Source organism: Balaenoptera physalus (genome assembly GCF_965194825.1).
Source record: "Balaenoptera physalus genome assembly, chromosome: 15".
Taxonomy (NCBI): Eukaryota; Metazoa; Chordata; class Mammalia; order Artiodactyla; family Balaenopteridae; genus Balaenoptera; species Balaenoptera physalus.
Window position 1 is genome coordinate 60,027,079 of NC_138894.1, and position 21,100 is coordinate 60,048,178.

General features: G+C 45.0%; 1 protein-coding gene across 4 annotated transcripts in view; it reads right to left on the reverse strand.

Annotated features, from left to right (window-relative positions):
- Nucleotides 1–21,100, reverse strand: part of PRKCE (protein kinase C epsilon) — a 603,195-nt gene that overhangs the window by 281,159 nt on the left and 300,936 nt on the right. For all 4 annotated transcript variants that reach the window (XM_082427721.1, XM_082427720.1, XM_082427722.1 and 1 more), the window contains 3 exons: nucleotides 5,042–5,201; nucleotides 2,934–2,968; nucleotides 1,503–1,588 (listed from right to left, as the gene is read on the reverse strand). In XM_082427721.1, coding sequence (XP_082283847.1) covers nucleotides 1,503–1,588; nucleotides 2,934–2,968; nucleotides 5,042–5,201 — 281 coding nt within the window. The remainder of the gene's footprint in view (nucleotides 1–1,502; nucleotides 1,589–2,933; nucleotides 2,969–5,041; nucleotides 5,202–21,100) is intronic.

Sequence of the window (21,100 nt, forward strand, 5' to 3'; positions counted from 1 at the left end):
GAATCATGTATTCCTCTTTATTTCACTGGGACATGGAACAATTATCTGGCATACAGGAAGTGCTCAATAAACGCTCAATAAAATGTCCATAAGAAGGAAGACAGACAGACAGCCAAGCTAATCATCTTTTTCTTTCATTTACTTAAACTAATGAGGGTAACAACATACTTCGGGTTATGATCCTAGACCAGGAGCCAGGAGACCCGGGTGACCGTGACTTGCAATTTCTACCCTGTCAGTAGAACCTCTGTAAATAATTTCGGTGCTTTGTGCTGTCTGCCCTCCAGGGACATGGGACACTCAATCTAAGCCTCGTCCCTTCCTGATTTCCAGAGATGGTGTGAAATCAAAAGGAGATAAAAGATGGAAAATGCTTTGGATGTTGAGATGTCACTTGGTTGAATTATTTTTAAGAAGCAGGTAGAAGATCTCTATAAGCAACTCCTTTTAGAAGCCAAAGTATAAACCCATTTGATTATAAACCCAGTTGATTATAAATCCACCCAAGGCCTCTCTGACTGCCAAATCTAATGGCCTATGATTATACAGTATTTATTTATTTCACCGAGAACTAAAATCATGTCTTTGAAATCAATTGTCATGAACACAGATAACTTCTCTACTTAGATTCACACCTGTCATCTTCCCCAAAAGGTTTTTACATCTGTTAGTGGATCCGCTCTTCTCCTAATCACTCAGTTAGGAGAAACCTGGCTTCAAGTCGAATTTTCTCTCTTCCTTACCCCTAACAACTTCTCTAACAGTCAATCTAACATTAGTTTCTAAGATTAAGAGAACATAGTGGTCAAGGGCTCAGACTCCGGAACTGACTAGCTGGATTTGAACGTGGCTTTTTCACATACTGGGCTGTGAGGTTTGGGGCAAGTTAATTTGACCTCTCTATGCTCCTATTCTCTCTGTTGGAAAGTGAAGGTAATAACAACATGGATCTCGTTAAGGCTGTTACGACTTTAAATAATATACGATAAAGTGCTTAAATCAGGGCAAGGCAAGTACCCAATGAATGTCAGCTATTATTGTTATTATTGCGGTTCTTTCAGGCTCCTAAGTGTTTCTTAGATTTGCTAATCCCACTCCATTCCCCCATCACCTCATAAAGATAAGGTTCCTGCTTGCGTGTTGTGTCTCTTACTATTTATGAACCGTGTGGATCCCTTGACATGTCAGTGAGCCCCTTCACTGTTCCGATGAGATAATGACATAAAATAACTCACATTTTCCTTGTGGGCTTTCATTTGGGGATAACACAGCTCTTGGCATCCTATTCACACACCTAAACCCGACTCTGAGCCGCACTCATTCCGTAGGCTGTACCTCATATCGGAAGACTGTGGACAACTCCCTTCATTTTTGATCAACACAACAAAGACAGCAGCGGGACCTCAAAGAGATAAGGTTTCTCTTGGGGACCACAGAGGAGGCAGTGGAAGGTGGGGATGGCGGTGAAGAAAGCCCAGAATTTCAATGTTATAAATATTTACCTCGTCGGGAGTTTCCTGTTTCTTTAATCCAGCGCACTTCGTAATTATGAGCTCATGGCATCGCTTGTGGACCACGCAAGTGCAAACTGCAAAGAGCAAAACACGAGAGGACTGAGCGACAAGTAGGGGAAGAAAGGTTCCAACCTGAGATTCGATTAGGTCTCTGCAGAGGAGCGAGGGGAGCCGTGCCCTTCTGTCTCTGTAGCCGAGTCTTAATGTAATGCCCTACCTGAAGCCCTTTATGCAGTCATTTTAAAGCACTCTGCCATCAGAGCCATTAGGGTTTCCTAAATGCTCTGGAGAAGAATGGACCATTTATATCCAAAGGACATCAGCAGTTTTCTCTAGTTCCAGGAGTATCAATCAATTTTCTTGTTTCTCTATGCCAAGGTCAGGGAACAATGGCCCAGCCGTGAAGCACTGTCTACCCAGGGAACTGCCGCTCTGAATGTGCTCCATTCAGGGTCCCACCAGGGTTGGCTGGGGTGACAGGCAGGCCGGCCGGCAGCAGGCAAATGGATGTTTTGTGGCACAGAAGTGCTCAAGCTTCTTGATCTGGTTGTGCCCTTCTGTGCCAAACAAAAAATTTCATTTAATGTAATACTTCCCCAAGAAGTGGCCTATAGCTCTGTCTTTAGTGTCATGGGCCAGTTTGGGCAGCAGGTGGCTGTAAGTAACCTAAGAAGTGTCACGTGTGTAACTGCGTACATGCTACCCCCAAGACACAGCCATGTCCCACAGAAGCTACCCCAGTCCCCCAGGGGTGAGACCCAAGTCAACCAGTGGCTGGGCGAGGAGACGGGATGGTCTCCCAGCTCCAACCACAGAGAAACCTCAACATGACCTCATCACATACCCACCATCCAGTTCTGGACAACTTAACCTTACATCTGTAGTCAGTTAACTGGGGAAAAATACAAACCCTCCCATACTTTCAAGTGACTGTTAAATGTTTAAGAGCTAATGATGGCACTGAAGAGACAAAAAAGAGAACCAGCAAGGACCATTAGTGATACTGAATAAAACAAGCAGGCGAGGGAGCTTCTTCAGGGAGTGGGAGAGTGAGGGAGCTGACAGAACACACAGAACCCGGCTCAGGACACAGGCGGCCTCTAATGGGCATCTTACTGAAGTTTTACATTTCACGGGGAAAGAAGAAGGTGCACCAGAAAGGCTACAAAACAAGGCTGAGACCCCTGGGACACCTGCAGATGGTGGTCCTGCACATCTGCTCCCACACAGTTATGGGGGAGAGATGGCCAGGCAGGGACAAAGGAAAATCAGGGACTTGCTTTGTGGGGAGAGAGCGTAAGCATGCCCAGCCTACAGAGCTCTGGATGTCATCCAACCCAGCACCCGCCTCCCACGAGCAGTGGTGATCTGGATCGACCTGTGGGCCCCAAGGATTTACTTCATACAATACCCTCTTACCTTGACATTGGTATCCCTGCTTTCCTATGACACCCCTGAAAAGAAGAATACGGCCCTTTAAGAAAATGAATTTCAGTAGGTCAAAAGCCACGCAAAGCCACCCCAGTGCCATCATTCTAGTCGCTGCCCACAATGCATCAGGCACACTGGAGTCCACCAGCAGTGGGGTAGTGATCTCACTCCCAGTTGCAGCGTGCCTTAAAATGACTCTCTCTGAAGGCCACTGAGGGCAGCCCTAGCTCTTGGAATGGGTGCAAGGTTTGGTCAGTGTCAGGGCTCAGTTTCCTATACAAACAACCATTCCAGGGGCCCAGCTGTGCTCTGGAAAGCCACGAAGACTCCGCTTGCTTTCCACAGGCCTCAAGTCGTCGAGTGTGTCCTTCTTCATGGATAATCGTGGAGGGCTGTCGCTGGCAGGCACAGTCCCTGAGCATTACAGAAGCAGCCAAGGGTTACGGGGCAGTCTGTGGCCAGGACTGGGAGCTCGATCTACCATGTGAAGGTCAACATCAGAGAGTCCTTCCATGGCCAGAGTAGGGTACCCTAGGGCAGGTTTAGGGTCAGCCTGGACACAGAACAATCCAACCCGCCTGGCCTGAGCCCTGTCCTCAGGGCACCACCACCAAGTGGTCAGCTCCCTGCAGTGCCCAGCCCAGTGAAAGGAGCCAGAAGTCACTAGGGCTGCAGCTAAGGAAACCTAGAGTTCAGTGGTGCTGGCCACGGGTTAGAGAAGACCTGAGTCTCTAAGACTAAGCTTTCAGAACCTGTTCCCCCTATTCTTGATCAAAATACAGAGATGGAGGTCAGATGGTTGTCAGCCCCAGGAATGAGACATGTCTGCGGGTGGAGTGGGGCATTATTTCTGTTTCAGTCAGGTTGACTTTGCTCTAAGCTGTGTCACCTCAGATGTCCACGCCAACCTCTATGATTAGTTCTAGAACACCATGAGGATGAGATGAGGCTTTCCTAGATACCATGGGAATCCAGGGGGTCCTCAGTGCAATTCGAATGTCCCCCTTCTGGGTTCATGTTGCAGTGTGGCCTTGTTCACTCTCCCCTGCAGGATCCCAGTGTGTTGGCAAACTCCACATCAGTTTCAGAGAGGTTGCCAGGAAGACTGAGCATGAGCTACTAGTCGTGCTCACCAGGGGTGGAATCAGGCCTCTGACACTTCCTAGCTGGAGGGCCGTAGAGTGGTCTCGTTTCTGAGCCTCAGTACTGTTGTTAGTGGAATGGGGTTCATAATACATAGCCCATAGGATGCTGGGAAGAGTTAATTAGAGATTTCCAGAGCCAAAGAGAGACCCTGGCACATGGTAGGTATTCATCAAAAGTTCCCTGCTTATCCCCAAGGCCAGTGTTCCTTATGTTTCTCCACCTCCGCCAAAGGTCTACTACTTACCTATCTCTGCCTATCAAAATCCTAGTCATCATGAAAGGAGAAATGCCACCTCCTCCAGGAAGCCTTCCCAGGAGCACTCCAGCTCCTCTCTCCCTCCTCTGAAATCTTAGCATCCTATCAGCACCAGTGTTATGACAGTTACTAAGAACTGCTTTGTATTATAAATATTGGCAATCAAATATTTTAAGCTTATTATGGAAAAATTCAAATGTATATTAAAATAGAAAGATGAATATAGTGGACCCTCATGTACCCATCACCCAGCTCCAACAACGATCAATACATGGCCAGCCTTGTTTCATCTCTACCCCTGGCCCCTCACACCCCTCCTTCCAGCTTATTTTTTTCCTGAACAAATCTGAGACATCCTATCATTTCATTTGTAAATAATTCAGCTTGTCTCTCTAAAAGATAAGGATTTTTTAAAAAAGCAAACCACAATACCATTATTGGTTATAAAATCTTAACTCCTTAAATATGATGTATGATATGATCCTAAGTATAGAGGCACCAGGAACCATAGTTTCTTCTTTCCATCTATCCCCCCAAGCACCACTCAGCCTTCCAGAAAAGTCTTCTGTAGTCAGAAAAAGAAATAAAGCACATCAGCATTTTTTACATAAAGTTTCTAATCTCCTGACCCATTCCCCCCACCTCTCATCGCCAAGAAAGCATAACTAGAGGTTTCCAGGAAAGAGGGCCTTACCAGATAAAATCCCTGCAGTGGGAACAGTAGGTGGGCTGCCGAAGGTAGGTAGCCATGAACTTGTGGCCGTTGACCTGGTGGACCCTGCGCCTGACAGCCCCCTGCCGCTTCCTGGGCCGCATGCGCTCCCGGAACACGCGTTCTTCATTGTCTTTGGGGGCTGGGGAAGGATAAGAGCACAGGAGAAAACACAGTCTGGATTAGCGTCCCTTGAAATAACCTCCTGCAGGAGCGCTACTGCAGCCTCGGGGATATGGAGGTAGAAGGGGGCGTGGGGGCAGCCTCCACTGGTAGAGGGACTCAGGGGCCTGAGGTGCTTCACTGCTCAGCTCCAGCGAGCAAGCACCACGTGACGGGAAGGCCCAGACTGTGCACTTTGCCATGACAGCTGCACTCAGCATCCATCCCAACCCCGATCCTGCTCCAGGTGTGGCCGCTCCACTCCTCCCCACACCAGCTACAAGTTGCAAGGGTGCAGGGTCAGAAGGCTCAGGGTTCAAATCTCACTGAAACTTCTGAGCAGCGTGACCTTGGACTGCTGGTGTTCCTGACCCAGAGCCTCTGCGGGCACTGTCCTTTGTCAGTGGGGATAACACCAACGGGCGTGGCCTGGAGTCAGTGGTGTGACTTCCCTCCACGCCCAGCTGCCTAATAAACTTGACTTTTCTTCCTTCTCCCTCTTACCTAGACTAGGACAATAAAGAGCCTTTCCCCAAAGGTTAAAAGGAGAGGGAAATAAAACACTGTGAAAGCAGACAGTTTCCAGAAGGCTCAAGAACCACCACCATGGGCTTGAAGACCCTACTGGAGACAAAAAGAGCTTCCTCATTTCTTCCCTCCCTCCCCTTGGAAGACTGTCCCAAACCTAAGAACACCCTGCAAAGGGACAACAAAAATAATCATACTGTTATGGACTGAATGTTTGTGCCACCCCTGCCCTCCCCTCCCCATTCATATGTTAAAGCCCTGAACCCCAATGCGATAGCATTTGGAGGGGGTGCCTTTGGGGGGTAATTAGGTTTAGATGCAGGCATGAGGGTGGGGCCCCCATGATGGGATTAATACCATTATAAGAAAAGGAAAAGTGGGACTTCCCTGGTGGTCCAGCGGGTAATACTCCGCGCTCCCAATGCAGGGGTCCCAGTTTGATCCCTGGTCAGGGAACTAGATCCTGCATGTATGCCACAACTAAGAGTCCACATGCCGCAACTAAGAGTCCGCATGCCGCAACTAAGAGTCCACATGCCGCAACTAAGACCCGGCGCAGCCAAACTAAATGAATAATAAATAAATAAATAAATATTTAAAAAGGAAAAGACCTGAGCTGGCTCACTCTCTGCCATGTGAGGACACAGTGAGAAGGTGGCCGTCAACCAGCCAGGAAGAGAGTCCTCACCAGAACCCAACCATGCTGGCATCTTGATCTCGCACTTCCAGCCTCCAGAACTGTGAGAAATAACTATCTGCTATCTAAGCCTCCCAGTCTATGGTACCTTGTTACGGCAGCCTGAGGAGACTAAGACAGTGATGATAACGGCTAATGTCTGTCGAGGGCTTACACTCCGGCAGGTGCTATGCTAAATGCATGACACGTGTCATCACAACAACCCCACCTGAGGGGTACTGCTATTACCCCCCTTTTGCAGGTGTGCAAGCTGAGGAATGAAGAGTTCAAGTAACCTGTTTCTGTTAATACAGCTGTCTAGTGGTGAAGCCCAGATTCTAACCCAGAGAGGGAGATGTCAAGGTTCCACCGGCCACATGCTGCTCTGAGGGACAGCCCACTCTCCCTACAGTAAGTCCCCAGAGCTCTCATGGGGTGGCTCTCGTTAAGGAAGAGCTGAGCTGCCTGTGGCTTTCCCGAGGGCAGAGGATGCAGGCTGTGGGTCTCCTACCAAGCTCCTGTCACTCTCAAGTATGCCCTGGAAGGTCACCTGCATGGCACAACAGAAAATGCACTGGGAAGGCTCTGTGCCCCCCAAATCCCCCCTGCACCAGCCAGTGCCCAACACTCCAGCGTAACAGCGTCAGTCCTCAGGGGAACAAGCTTTGCTCCTCCTGGACCTCTTTGACAATAAGGTTCCCTGCAGCGGAGGTCATGTGTGTGAGCCAAACATCTGTTTAATCCAAGGGCATCTTGTCAATCCAGAGAGGGTAGGGGTGGAGAGAAAATCAAACTGAAGGAGGAAAAAGGCAAGAACAACGGGGAACAAACGCCTAGCGAGTGCTTTTAGAGGGACGCAGCCTGCAAGCAAACAGGCAGGGCCATCGACTGGAGGCCGCCCTCTGCGCTCCCAGGCTGCATCCTCAGCACTGCCCCTGATGACCCAGATGGGGGTCTGCCTGTGGACCTCCTGCTTCACAGCCCCCACCCTGCCTGGGTTTCCTTTTTAACCGGTGCTTATTGTTTCAAAAAGTCTCTGACACCGACTACCTCTGGGTATAGAAAGCCCACCACCTCCTACTTGGCCACAACCTAGGGGGTGAGACCCAGCTGAGCAAATTCTCACAGGAAGATCCCAGTTCTAACTAGAGACATCTACACACACACACACACACGCATGCAAAAATATGACAATCATCACTCAACTGTACAATTAGAGGTGACTTTCTCCTTCATACTTTTCAGTATATTTAGACTATTCTATTTTTAAGCTGGAAAAAATGTGGTATTTAAAAAAAACAAATCTTTTCAATAGCCCTTACTTGCTACAAACCTGATCTACAAAAATCCAAACCCCAAAACTCAGCCCTGGGCAGCTCAGGTCAGGGGATGTGGATTCTCTTTGTACAAGGCACCCTTCAAATTCTTTCAAAGAAGGATTCACCGTGGAATATATGTCAACAGTAAGCCCTAATGTGTTTAAGATGCAATTTGATTTACGAATCTCTCAGATTTGTGAGTCATTTTGATCCTGGAAATTGTGTTTTCAGTTAAAATGGTGATGAGTTCAATCTAGTCTTCTCAAGGGAGTGCTGCTATAACAGGGGTTGGTTATAGGGCTCCCTGAGGGCCTTATTTCTCAACCTTTTAGAGAAATGACCACAGCAACCAAACTGAACATTCTAAACTGTTTACACTGATTTAATAGATAAATGCAGCAACCAATTAATCTAATTCCATTTACTTTTGAAGACCTCTTGGTGGGGTGCACTGACACCGGGGGAGAAGCTGCTTCAAGCCTGCAGAGGGTGGGGGCTCGGGGAGTCTTGGGCGCAGGGTAGATAGAGAGCCAAGGACAGCTCCTGCTAAGGTGGGGTCTCTCTGATCTAACTTCCCCAAAGGGTTCCATTACCCTGCCCCAAAGCATATGCACACTGCCTTTTAAAAGTCAGATTCTGCATCCACGATGTGGGGAGACAAAAGGCTACAGGAGAGGAAGAACACAGGTAAACTTCATGCTCCAAGGAGGCCTGCACACAAAGCTGCAGGAGAAAGGGGGTGGGGCCCCTGGCTGATGAAAACACCCCCATTCCACACACCTCTGCATGGGGGGCCATGAGGTTCCGCAGCCCCAGAGAACCTCCCTGCTGGGCCTGGAGTCACTGCTAGCAATGGATGCCTTCAGCATTTCCCACTGATGTGAAGGGTCTCTATTAAAATGCAGCTTCCCAACCTAAGTGTCCATCATCGGATGAATGGATAAAGAAGATGTGGCACATATATACAATGGAATATTACTCAGCCATAAAAAGAAATGAAATGGAGGTATTTGTAATGAGGTGGATGGAGTTAGAGTCTGTCATACAGAGTGAAGTAAGTCAGAAAGACAAAAACAAATACAGTATGCTAACACATATATATGGAATCTAAGGAAAAAAAAGAAAAAAAAAAAAGGTCATGAAGAACCTAGTGGCAAGATGGGAACAAAGACACAGACCTACTAAAGAATGGACTTGAAGATATGGGGAGGGGGAGGGGTGAGATGTGACAGGGTGAGAGAGTGTCATGGACATATATACACTACCAAATGTAAAATAGATAGCTAGTGGGAAGCAGCCACATAGCACAGGGAGATCAGCTCGGTGCTTTGTGACCACCTAGAGGGGTGGGATAGGGAGGGTGGGAGGGAGACGCAAGAGGGAAGAGATATGGGAACATATGTATATGTATAACTGATTCACTTTGTTATAAAGCAGAAACTAACACACCATTGTAAAGCAATTATACTTCAATAAAGATGTTAAAAAATAAAAATAAAATAAAAAAATAAATAAATAAATAAAATAAAATGCAGCTTCCACGGGGAAGGGAGTAACGCACTGTGTGTGTGTGTGGGCAGGCACACTCACGCGTGGGTAAGAGAGTGCATGGTGTGGGGGTAAAAGATTTATAAATACATATATATATTTGTGTGTATAATATCAATTAACATATATATCAAATACATCATGCATAATTTATATACTATAAACTTACATATAATATAGCATAATATATTAATATATGTATGCCATTAACATAATATCATTATGATATATTATGACATGATTATAATTATATTAATTACAATATATTATTGCATAATATGAAATACATGATAGACAGATGCATAGTTTTGCCGAACCATTTGAAGCAACACTTCACCCCTAAATACATCAGCCTTTATCTCCTAAGAACAAAGACATTCTCCTACATAATCACAGTATCAAAGTCAAGAAATTTAACATTGACATAACTATCCAATATACAGTTCATATTCAAATCTCCCTGATTGTCCCCAAAATGTCCTTTATCGTTGCTGTTGTTTTTAAAAGTTTAATCCAGGAGCTAATTAGAGTTCATGCATGGCATTTGTTGCCATGTCTCTTTAATCTCCTAATCTAGAACAATTTTCTTGACATTTTTCCTTTTTATGATACATTTATGAAAAATATAGGATATTGTCTTATGGAACATTCTACAACTTGGATTTGTTTGTTCCCTTTTGATTAGTTTCCAATTCAATGGCAAGCATACCATAGAGATCTACGTATCAACAAATCCAAATATATTCATCAAAGGACTTCCCTGGTGGCACAGTGATTAAGAATCCGCCTGCCAACGCGGGGGACACGGGTTTGATTCCTGGTCCGGGAAGGTCCCACATGCCGTGGAGCAACTAAGCCCATGCGCCACAACTACTGAGCCTGCACTTGAGAGCCTGCGAGCCACAACTACTGAAAGCCCACGTGCCTAGAGCCCATGCTCCACAATAAGAGAAGCCACCGCAATGAGAAGCCTGCGCACCGCAATGAAGAGTAGCCCCTGCTCACCGTAACTAGAGAAAGCCCGTGCGCAGCAACAAAGACCCAACGCAGCCAAAAATAAATAAATAAAATGAAAAAAATGTATTAAAAAACACAAAAAAACAAATATATTCATCAAGATCTTTATCTATAGATAAATGTGTAAATGACATGAACATAAAATTTATAGGAGGAGAAATATATTCACTCTTACTAGGAATTCTTAAAATGCAAAGCAGAGCAGTCTAGACATACCACTGACATACCGTTTAATGCCTAATAAAGAAACAAATTTGTTTTAAAATGGTATTATCAGCTATTTGGAAGGCTGCTGTGAAACTGATTTATTCATTCACTGCTAGAGGCAATGTCACATAATATTTTCAGAAGCAATATTACAGTACATAGCAAACATCACAAACAGATTCATAACCTCTGATTAAGCTTTAATTCCTAAGGAATTGCCAAGTCAATAATTAAACAGAAACTAAAAGCTATACACTTATAACTTATAGATGTTCCCCATGGCATATCTCATCGGCCATCAAATAGAAATAACTTGATTGTCTCACATTAGGAGAATGGTCTAATGAATTATATTACATCTATAGCAATTTAAAAATGGTAGGGAAAGACTATGTAGGAACATGGGGAAACAGAAGGCACAGAAACACAACCCTACGTAAAACACATTTGCAGGTTGAAGGTAACATGAAAGTAAGAATTATGTTACACGAGGATGATGGGATTATGTATTTGTATATTTGAAAAAATGTTCTCTAATGCTCTTTAATGACTTTTAAAAGCAGTTCTTTCTGCCTAAAGCATTAGGTAATGGAAGGGTCCCTCGTCTTGCAGGAGTGGGGGGCTGCATGGCATGAATGAGGAGGAAAGGGCACCAGATGTTGGCATGGACATCAGGAGAGACAATATACATTTTATCGGCTTCCCCAATTGCCTGTGGTTCTGAACTGAGTGAAGAGTCACCCCACCTGCCCCTACATCTGTGACTTGCTCTGAAGGATGCTCTTTGCCGTCACTGGATGCACTCAGTCACACCCACCTGGGGCAACGTTTCATTTGCCACAGCCCATGAGGCAAAACCAATGCTGGCTTTCCTCCCAGATGGCCCTTCCTGCCCTACACAGATCCTTTGTTTTATGGCTGCATCTACCACACAGTAGAAGGGGTGACTCAAGTCAGGGAGAGGCCAACGCAAAGTTGGATAACTCTTGTGAAACTTTCTGTGGAAATGAAGATCTTGGCCGGTCAGATACAATGACAAGAATTCACAAAGGCATAAAGCTAAGCAGACACCCTATGAAGCAGCTGTGAGATCCTCAGCAATTCCAATCTCTAACAACATTCCAGGAATGTTTTCTGCTTGGTTTGATTTGCCTATAAGCTCAAACTCCTAGGGGCTTCTACACCAATAGTTATCTTACAGCCCCAGTGCTCAAAAGAATCTATGACAGGTTGCAGGCAAGTGGCAGGAGAAGCACAAAGAACCCACACCTCGCAGTTATTGTTCTGTTGATCAATCTCAGCCGGCCTCTTTTCCTTTGGCTGAGACTTCTCAGTCTAGACCAGAGGGACACTCACAGACACAGGGAGAGGCAGCCCCTGGCACCAAACCCTATGCCACCTCTTCTGGCCAGTCTGATTACTGAAGGTCTCACTGCTTCATCATCACCTCCCTCACCTCATCTCATGTCCTCCTGCACAAAAAGGGGGCTGAGCTGACAGGAATGAACACAATCCCCCACACAAGGTCATGGGCACCCTTAACCTCAGTGCTCTTGGAATGCCTTACAGTTAAAGAATATCCAGCAGGGAATTTCTAATAGGCTAACGCTGACGAACTCCCAGATGCCAGAACTTCCTCCCCGGGTATGTGTAACAAGGACTGCCAAACCCAAGGATCAAGCTTGCCCAAGACCCTTGACCTGGGAGCCTGGACCAGTCAGAAGGACCAATATGCATGACCGGCCACCTCTGGGCACCAGTGTCATTCCTCACTGCAGGAAGGTCACCTACTCTTGATGTTCAGGGCACACAGGGGTCTTTTCCACAAGCAAGTATGTCATGGGTGGTCTTATTTTTTCTGACCTCCCTCTTTTGACCTTCTCTTTCTACCAGTATGGTTATAATAGGTGCTGGGAGACTGGACAAATTTTGCCTTTGCCCCAAACTTGCTTTATATCCTAGAACAAGTCATTTAACCTCTTTGGGCTTCTGTTTTCTTATCCATCAAGAAGAGCTAGTGCAATGGCTCTGCCTAAACACCAAGCTGGCACATTCTCTCCCCCAGGTGCCAACACGGCACCTCCTTACTGAGAGGGAGTGAAACTGCCTCATCCCCTGCCCAGCAAAACCTACCCCTGCTGGGGTCCAGCTGCCTCCAGATGGTCCACCTCTGCCGCTGTGAATAAAAGAGAGAGTCGTCATGGCCTTCCCCAACCCCATCCATCAGAGGCTCTGGAGAAGCAGACTCCATCTTCAGACTTGGAGAACTCTCGGGAAGACTGGGCTGGGCAAGGAGCACTGACTCAGCTCTAGGACAAACGCAGTAAGAAATGTGACTAGTTCGAGAAAAGGCTGGGAACGTCCTCGGACGGCTTGTCTTGGAACCCAAGCAAAGAGTGAATACAGTCTTCAAGGCAGGTTATTTCACAACACAAAAAAAACAACTCAACCATCCCGGTATTTTTGTCTAAATAACTGTCAAATCTTGGATAATTCTGAAGCTGAAAAATAACAGCTAGCATGTATGGGCATGTGCTAAGCACCATTCTAAGCATCTTACATCTATGAGGTATTATTCTATATACGAGGTACTGTTACACATCTATGAGGTACTATTACAGATACATGAGATATTATTACATATACATGAGGTATTATTACATATGAAAGCAACTTACACACACCCTCCAATATCATGAGGTGGTATTCTTCTTGACTTACAAATGAAGAAACCAAGGCCCCAAGACGTTAATAACTGATTTGTTCAAGGTCACACAGCTAACAGTGAAGGTCAGTTCAGGAATTCTCACCCCGGCCCGTCCATCCACACCTCCCAAGGATGGCGGAATAGCCTAGATCCCTGGTACCCAACTGTGTGTATGGAAGTCCCTTCCCGGCTGCTGCCCACCCACCTCTCCACACATTCATCCTGCTCTCATCTAGAGACTTAGAAAAGAAAGCTAAAGGGGACTGATTAATTCATAACACACCCACATAGTAAAATTTAATGCAGTGGATTCAAAAAGCAGATATGCTAAGTCCACCTATAAACAATAAGTAGAAAAAGAAAACCAGGAAACATGTGTATAGTGTATATTTGAATAAAATAAGAAAGAGAGAAGGATAAATACCCTCGAAGAGCATAAGGAGAAATACACATTGAGACTTTCTGAAGGGTAAAAAACTGTACATCCTAAAACATGTTTATTATGTGGATACTGGCTGGAAGGCAGGGCTCTGAGCACAGACTCTTGGCCACAATGGAAGGGCCATAGCCACTCTCTAAATTATTCTTCTCAAATACTTTGGATTCGGTCCTTAATAGATAAGTCTCCACTAACAAAGCAAGGAATTACCATCAAAGTCCAGACAACAGTGATTATGACTGGGGTGTGGGGAGGAGCTCCTGACAGAGACTAAATGGAATTTTTCCCACTCAGTCTCTGAGGAGTTTACTTAATTTTCCCTCTCAGTAAATCTCTGGTTTAACTTTATGGACTTACTGTTAAAAATGCAAGATCACGGAAACAAAAGAAAACAAAACTAGGTACTGAAAATCAAAGGAGCAGTGCCTTTTCATTTTATTTTCCATGAGGAAGATGGATTATAATATTTTCAAGTTGAAATCAATGTTACATGACAGTGAGTTTTAATGATTAAGTAAATATTTATGTGGTGCCGAAGACTATGTTCTACATGTTGTACTCACACAATAAAGAAAATTTCTGTTCAAAACAGGAAAGAGGAAACAGCAATTAATTCCACGAGAGAGATTAGTCTGTGCTATCTATGTCTTCCCAAAGAGCCACACAATGTGAAGCAGAAATGTCTAGGAGGAGAGGTTTGGAATTGTCTGCATGTGTTATTCTGTGTGTAATCTAATCAGAAGAGCACTGGTGGCATTTCAAGATTAGCATCTCAAATTTAATGTAAACCATTTTCTTCTTTCTCATCTTTACTTTCTGAATGACCTGTTTTGTGTTCAGGGCAGGGTGTATGCTCTGTCCACTTATTTAAAATAAAGCTTAAGCTAGTTTGTGCTTTGTTGGGGGAAAAAAAAAAACGTGAAAAATCTGGACACTTGACAGGGTAGGGAGAGTAGCGCTAGGGTAAACTAAGGTCAAACCCAGTGGTGGCAGGACAATGGGATGGTCACTGAGGGAGAGCATCCCAGGGAGAAAGGGGGCGGGCGGCCCCCCAATCCCACCACCCAGGCTCTGATGCAAAGCACATGGGGACATGGAGAACCACTGGAGAACAGTGATCACACTTAAGCAGGAAGTCTCCTTGGCTCCTGCCTGTCCGCATTTATTCATTCCCTCCCTCCTCCATCCATTCAAAATTACACACTGCAGTCACATTGGAACTACTACATGCTTCTGGTACCCAGGAAAAGTCACTACTTGCCAGGAGAAAAACCGCAGAGCAAAACCCCTCCAGGCAGACCTGCTAAATGCTCAAAGAGCCTTCTCATCCAGGGAAATCAGCCAAGTGCAGCACCAGCCAAGGGCGGGGCCAGAGACCTCACTGGTGCCAGCGATGGTCCTATGATTCACATCACAGGAAACTTAGCTGCTGCTGAATTCCTGGGCACCTGAGCCCTGTGGAGCTCATGTCCATGAGGTCATGTCTGTGGTTCATGTTTCTAAAATGCTCTATTAAAAAATGCCTGTGGGAAAGCAGTGGCAGAAGTCTCAGCAGAGCATCTGTCCATTCCCAGGTGCTAGCTGGTGGTCATGGGCGGCGGGGGGGGGGGGGGGGGGCGTCAATGCCAAGTGAAGGTTGACACCCCCCTTTTCAAATATATCATAAGCCTTTTAATGACAAGGTAGCCCAGCCAAAAAAGGTTATGGGATTATTTACTGAAAAACCCACACCCATCAGTGTTGTTGCTATCAGCCGTTCGACATCATCCAGTCAGCGGCAGGCAGGATTTGGAAAGGTTCAAGTACAGTGACCTAAAAATCACACCCTCTAATGCCCAAGTGGTCCCCTTACCTCGTCACACCAGGCTCCAGAGACCTTCTCAAAATTAACTGCCTGCACAATTTCCCAAAATACCACAATGAACTCACTCTTTATTTTCCCCAAACTCCTCTGTTTGCTAAGGCAGTTTTGTACTGTCACTAATATTTTAAAGTTAAAATTAAAAAGAAAAACCATAGCCTTTCCCAGAGAGATCTGAAGTCCTGAGCAGGGTTCCCAGGAAGTTGGCCAGATGGGTATTTATCAGGCTAACTAGGAAAGAAGAATAGTTTCAGGGAATCAGAAGATAAAAACAAAACAACAACAAAAAAATAGGCAATGAAAGACTCGTAAGACAAAGGAGATGGAGAAAGAAGATTAAAAGAAGTAAAGATGATTACTAAGTCACAAAGTCCAGGCTGGTCATTGGCCAAGTGAACTCCACACCTTTCCAGAAAGCAGATGGATTTGTCTTAAGTCACACAATCTATTCTCCCCATCCCTTGGACCACGAAGTGAGCTCACCTTCCTTCCATTGTCCCTCCAAGTAACCCAGGTCTAGCCAGTTTCTAGGGCAGGGTATTGGGAGGATGGACTTTCCTTGGGAAGCTTAACATAGGTGAACAAGCCCCAGTTCCCTACAGATACAGCCATCATGGCCATAGTGCCCGTGGAACTTACATCTTTTCCCTTGGCTTCAAAAACCTGCTTAAGTTAAACTTTTTCTGAAAAGTTTTATGTTCCATGGAGACTATGACCAGAATTCTGCATGTAGAGAGAGGGATAACGAGGTCAAAAACAATAATGCTTTCAATAACTGAAAGCAAAGCAATCCAGAATCCAACCCTGTGCTCCTTCAAGGCACACAGGCTCTAACTACACACACACACACACACACACACACACGCAATGTGTCCCACCCACCCGATGCTGACACCTCTTTCCAGGGAACACTGCAGTCTGGAAAAACTAATGAATTTCCAGGATTGCTTCTTAGGGCCTCAGAAACTCCTATCTCTCCATGAGATGTCTTCTAGAGAGACAGGAGAATGTTGGGGAAAGAACAGTCACTATGTGAGGAGAAAAATGTATTTCTAATAGCTCTACAAAACAACAGAGACATCTGCTAAATTTGGGGTCTCATATCTATAAACTCCCATACACAGAAAATGAAAAACATCAAGAACAAAAGATGGGGGTGGGGGAGGGGAAAACCTTTTTTTCTTTGCAGTTTAATGAACCTAAGAAAATATTCTGAAGCCATAGATGCTTAAGGGAGATCCAGTTAGCTTAGGTCTTAGTGCTAATGAAGTACAAATGGAGATCAATTCCCCAAATGAGTAAGTTATCTCTGTCCAGAGGGAAAATATTACCGGCCACAGGCCCTGCCTTGAATCTCAGCAAACTTCTTGCACGTATCCATTCTTGGTCACCAGGGCTCTGGGGAAGAAGTAGTTATGGCCAAATATTACCCAACTTCTCTCCTAAAAACCCAACTCCCATCCTATACCTTACTCCCTCAGGGCAGCCCCAGAGCTGTGTCTTTACTTACAGAAGATGGCACTTTCCTAAACTGGAAATCTGGGCCCTGAATACAGTGCAGTCACCTGCCCACCCTTTCAGTAGGTCTTGACTTAAGCATTAACTGGGACTAGACAACAAAGGTTAAGCTGCAGTTAAGGTCTACCACAGTCTTAAGAGTTCAAGAATCCCTAGTGATGTTTTAGCACTGGCCCTGGCCAAAGCACATCTCTGCAGTGCTAGTGAGTCTGGCTACCCCTAATAGGTCGTGAGATGCCTAGGAGGAGAGAACTGAAATCTACCTAGAGGAAAGCCTTGAAAAGAAACTTCATTTTCTGGGAGAAAAAAGAAAGGGTTGAATGAGAGGTAATGGTGGCCAGTCTCCACAATGACTCCCAGGGATCCCTACCTCCTGGTATTAACACCTTCAATGTAGGCCCCTCCTACAATGACTAGAGATGCCCTGCTGACTCGTGTGACCAAAAAGATTTTGCAGAAATGACAGAGTGTGACTTCTGAGGCTAGGTCATAAAAGACATTGCAGCTTCCGCCTTGCTCTTTCTTGGATCACTCTTGGAAAGCCAGCTGCCATGTTCTGAGGACACGCAAACAGCCCTACGGAGAGGTCCATTCGGTGGGAAACTGAAACCTCCTGCCAGTCAACACTGACTCCTGAGTCAGGTGTGTCAGCCATCCTGGAATCGGATCCTCCAGCCCCATCTGAGCCCTTGGTCAGCCACAGCCCCGGCCAACATCTTGACTGCACCCTCACGAGAGACCACAGGCCAGAGCCATCCAGCTAAAGCTACTCCTGAATTCCTGACCCACAGAAACTGTAAGGAATAATACCAATTTCTTATTGTCTTAAGCTACTAAATTTGGGATAATCTGTTACTCAGCAATAGATATCTAATTCAGGAGGTAATATATAAACCAAGCAGGAGAGACTTAGGGTAAACATCAGAAGGAAAATGTTTTAACTGTGAGAACTGTTCATTCAACTCAACCAATATTTACTGAGTGCCTCCGGGATGCTAGGTACCAGGCCTTTGTGTTACACATTTATCCTGCCTATGGGGAGGGACAAAGGAAAATAAATACTGAGAGGAAAGATTATATTAGAACCACTATCACATGGATCCTAGCGCCTATGTAAAAGTGAGTTAGGCTGACCTGGCTCCTGAGAGCTGGGAATTCGGAGGTACTGGTGTCCTGAAAACCAAATGATCCCTGTTACTTTCAGCTCCACTGTGTCAGCTTTATCCTTCAAGCTTGAGGCTTAAAGCCCTGTTAAAACACAGATCCTGTGGGAGGGCCATTATGAGTTTAGTATGAATGAATTTCAGATCCTTTTTGGGGAGGTTGTACTGGGAAGCTAGAAAAACCATGTAGAACCTGCAGGGAGAGTGGTGTTAGGAGATAAACTTTGGAAATTTTACAGTCTAAAGCAAAAGACAAAATCCATTTGTAAACAAATCTAATAATAGAAATAATAGGTACCATATACCGTACGGTGTGTGATTAAAACATATTTTCTCTGCTTCTTGAAAGGATCCTACAAGATCAGTATTATTCTCTCCACTATGCAAATGAGGAAACTGGGGCTAAGAAAATCTCGATAACTAACCCAGGGGTGCATCGTTATTAAGTGGTAGAGCCTGATTTTGTACCAAGGACTGTCTTGCTCCAAAGTTCACAAGTTCATGGTTTCCCCACCATGCTACACATAGTAAAGAAAATAAAATGGACATTTTTCTCCCCTTTCTTCTTATATAGAAACTGGAAAAAAACACTCAAGAAAATTCAAGCATGCTGTTTCTGTTATTCTAACGGTGGTTTATAGATTTTTTTTTTAAATGAACTTTCTTTCTCCAATGCTGTAAATGAAAAAGCTATGTGAAAAATTAATAGCAGATTGGAAGGAGAGAGACCCATTTCTTTTAAGTGAATGTAGGGTTTGATGAGAAATTCTGAAAGTTGTTTTGGAAAACAGGCGGCTGGCGAAGTAACAGAAAATGAAAATTCATAGAGACGACAGACTCTCATCACACAGCACACATGCCAGGGAGCTCAGGGGAGTGACAGGAATACGATCAGAGCCCCTGCTTTCAGCCGATCTGTACTGCTTCCAGGCGTCTCCTACAGAATTGTGAAAGGCAGGAGGAGACGTGAGGTATGATGCAGGAGCAGATATACTCATCACATAGGCAACAACCTCCTGGAACAAAAAGTTTCTATCTGCTCGAGCCAAGCAAGGAAGAAAGCTTTAGGTCAAGGTGTTCCCTAAACCTGCCTCAAGCCAGCTTGAGGTCGGCAGGAACACGGGGTCAAGAAGGAAAGCGTATTCTCTTTTCCACATCAGTCCCCTCTTCACTCCTGAGGCTACAAAAAATTTAGAAGTGAGAAGCTAAAATAGCAAGTGTGTGTGTGTGTGTGTGTGTGTGTGTAAGGTAGAAGTACTAAAATGACGATATGACATTATATCTTTTATTCTTTCAAATCACCTTCCTGAGAAAAAAAGACTGCAGTGTTGAAGAAGGCAAGGCATCCCTCCTTTATTCTGGAGCTGCTCTGGCCACTCTGGTGAGCAGTCTGGCCCAAATGATCTACTGGAAAGGAGAGATCTTAATGCATCTACTGCTGGTGGGTAGAACAGGACAACAATTTTGTTCTTGCACTAGGGAAGCTTGGGGTTTTTTTAATAAGCTCGCACAATATTCTTCCCCCTTATTTGCTGCCCAAGAGGACGCCAGTTGATTTCTGGGTGAGAGCGACCTGAAACTTGACAAATCATTAACCAGAACTTCTGGTTGATTCTCAACCTATCAACCTGAAATGTACACCCATTAGAGCCCCCAACTTGGCTCTCTCTCACATTGATGCCCCACTTGAAAATCTATCTAGGTATCAGAAATGGCTTCTCACTCCTCAAGGGGACATCTCATTTCCTGTTGGGAGTGTGATGGCAAGGGAGCTCAGAATAAAAAGCCAGAAGGAATGAAAAAAAGGTTCTTCTCTCTTTCAGATAAAGCCACAGTCAATGGCCATTGTCAGACAACGGCCACAGTTTCTTATCAAATCTGAATTAGAGAGTCTTCCCTGGCGGTGCAGTGGTTAAGAATCCGCCTGCCAATGCAGGAGACACGGGTTCGAGCTCTGGTCTGGGAAGATCCCACATGCTGCGGAGCAACTAAGCCCGGGCGCCACAACTACTGAGCCTGCGCTCTAGAGCCCGCAAGTCACAACTACTGAGCCTGTGTGCCACAACTACTGAAGCCTGCACGCCTAGAGCCAGTGCTCTGCAACAAGAGAAGTCACTGAATAAGAAGCCAGTGCACCACAACTAAGAGTAGCCCCCACTCGCTGCAACTAGAGAAAGCCCATGTGCAGCAACAAAGACCCAACACAGCTAAAAAAAAAAAAAAAAAAAAAAAAATCTGAATTAGAAAACAGAAGAACCCAAATTAAGTCCATTAACATAGTTCCATCACTGTTTTCTTCTAAATAACCTAAATTCACCTCCTTAAAGTCTCAAACTCCAACATGCACCAGAATTGCTTGGAGAACTTCTTGAAACATACTGCTGGCCCCATCCCCAGAGTTTCTGATTCAGCAAGTTTGGGGAGGGGCTGAGAATTTCATTTCTAATAAGTTGGCAGGTGATCCTAATGCTGCTGGTCCAGGACCAAATTCTAAGAACAGTCTAGACCACATTATCCCTTATCGGAATCACCTAAAAGTGATACATTTATTTATTCAAAAGAATTTAGGGCCTTGCTTAGGATGTAGAAAAAGCTGGAAAGACCATCACTTCTGCCATTACAACAAAAAATAGACAAATAAATCAATGGACCAGAACAGAGTCCAGAGATTAGTCTACACATATAGTTTCAACTGATTTTCAATAAGGTAGAAAGGCAATTCAAAGGAGAAATTACAGTCTTTTCAACAAATGATGCTGGAATAATTGAATATCCACATGCAAAAAATAAGCACAGTTTCATACCTTGCATATTGTACAAAAATTAACTCAGAATAAATGACAGAAAAAAATGTGAAACCTAAAACTATAAAACATCTGGAGAAAAACGTTGGAAA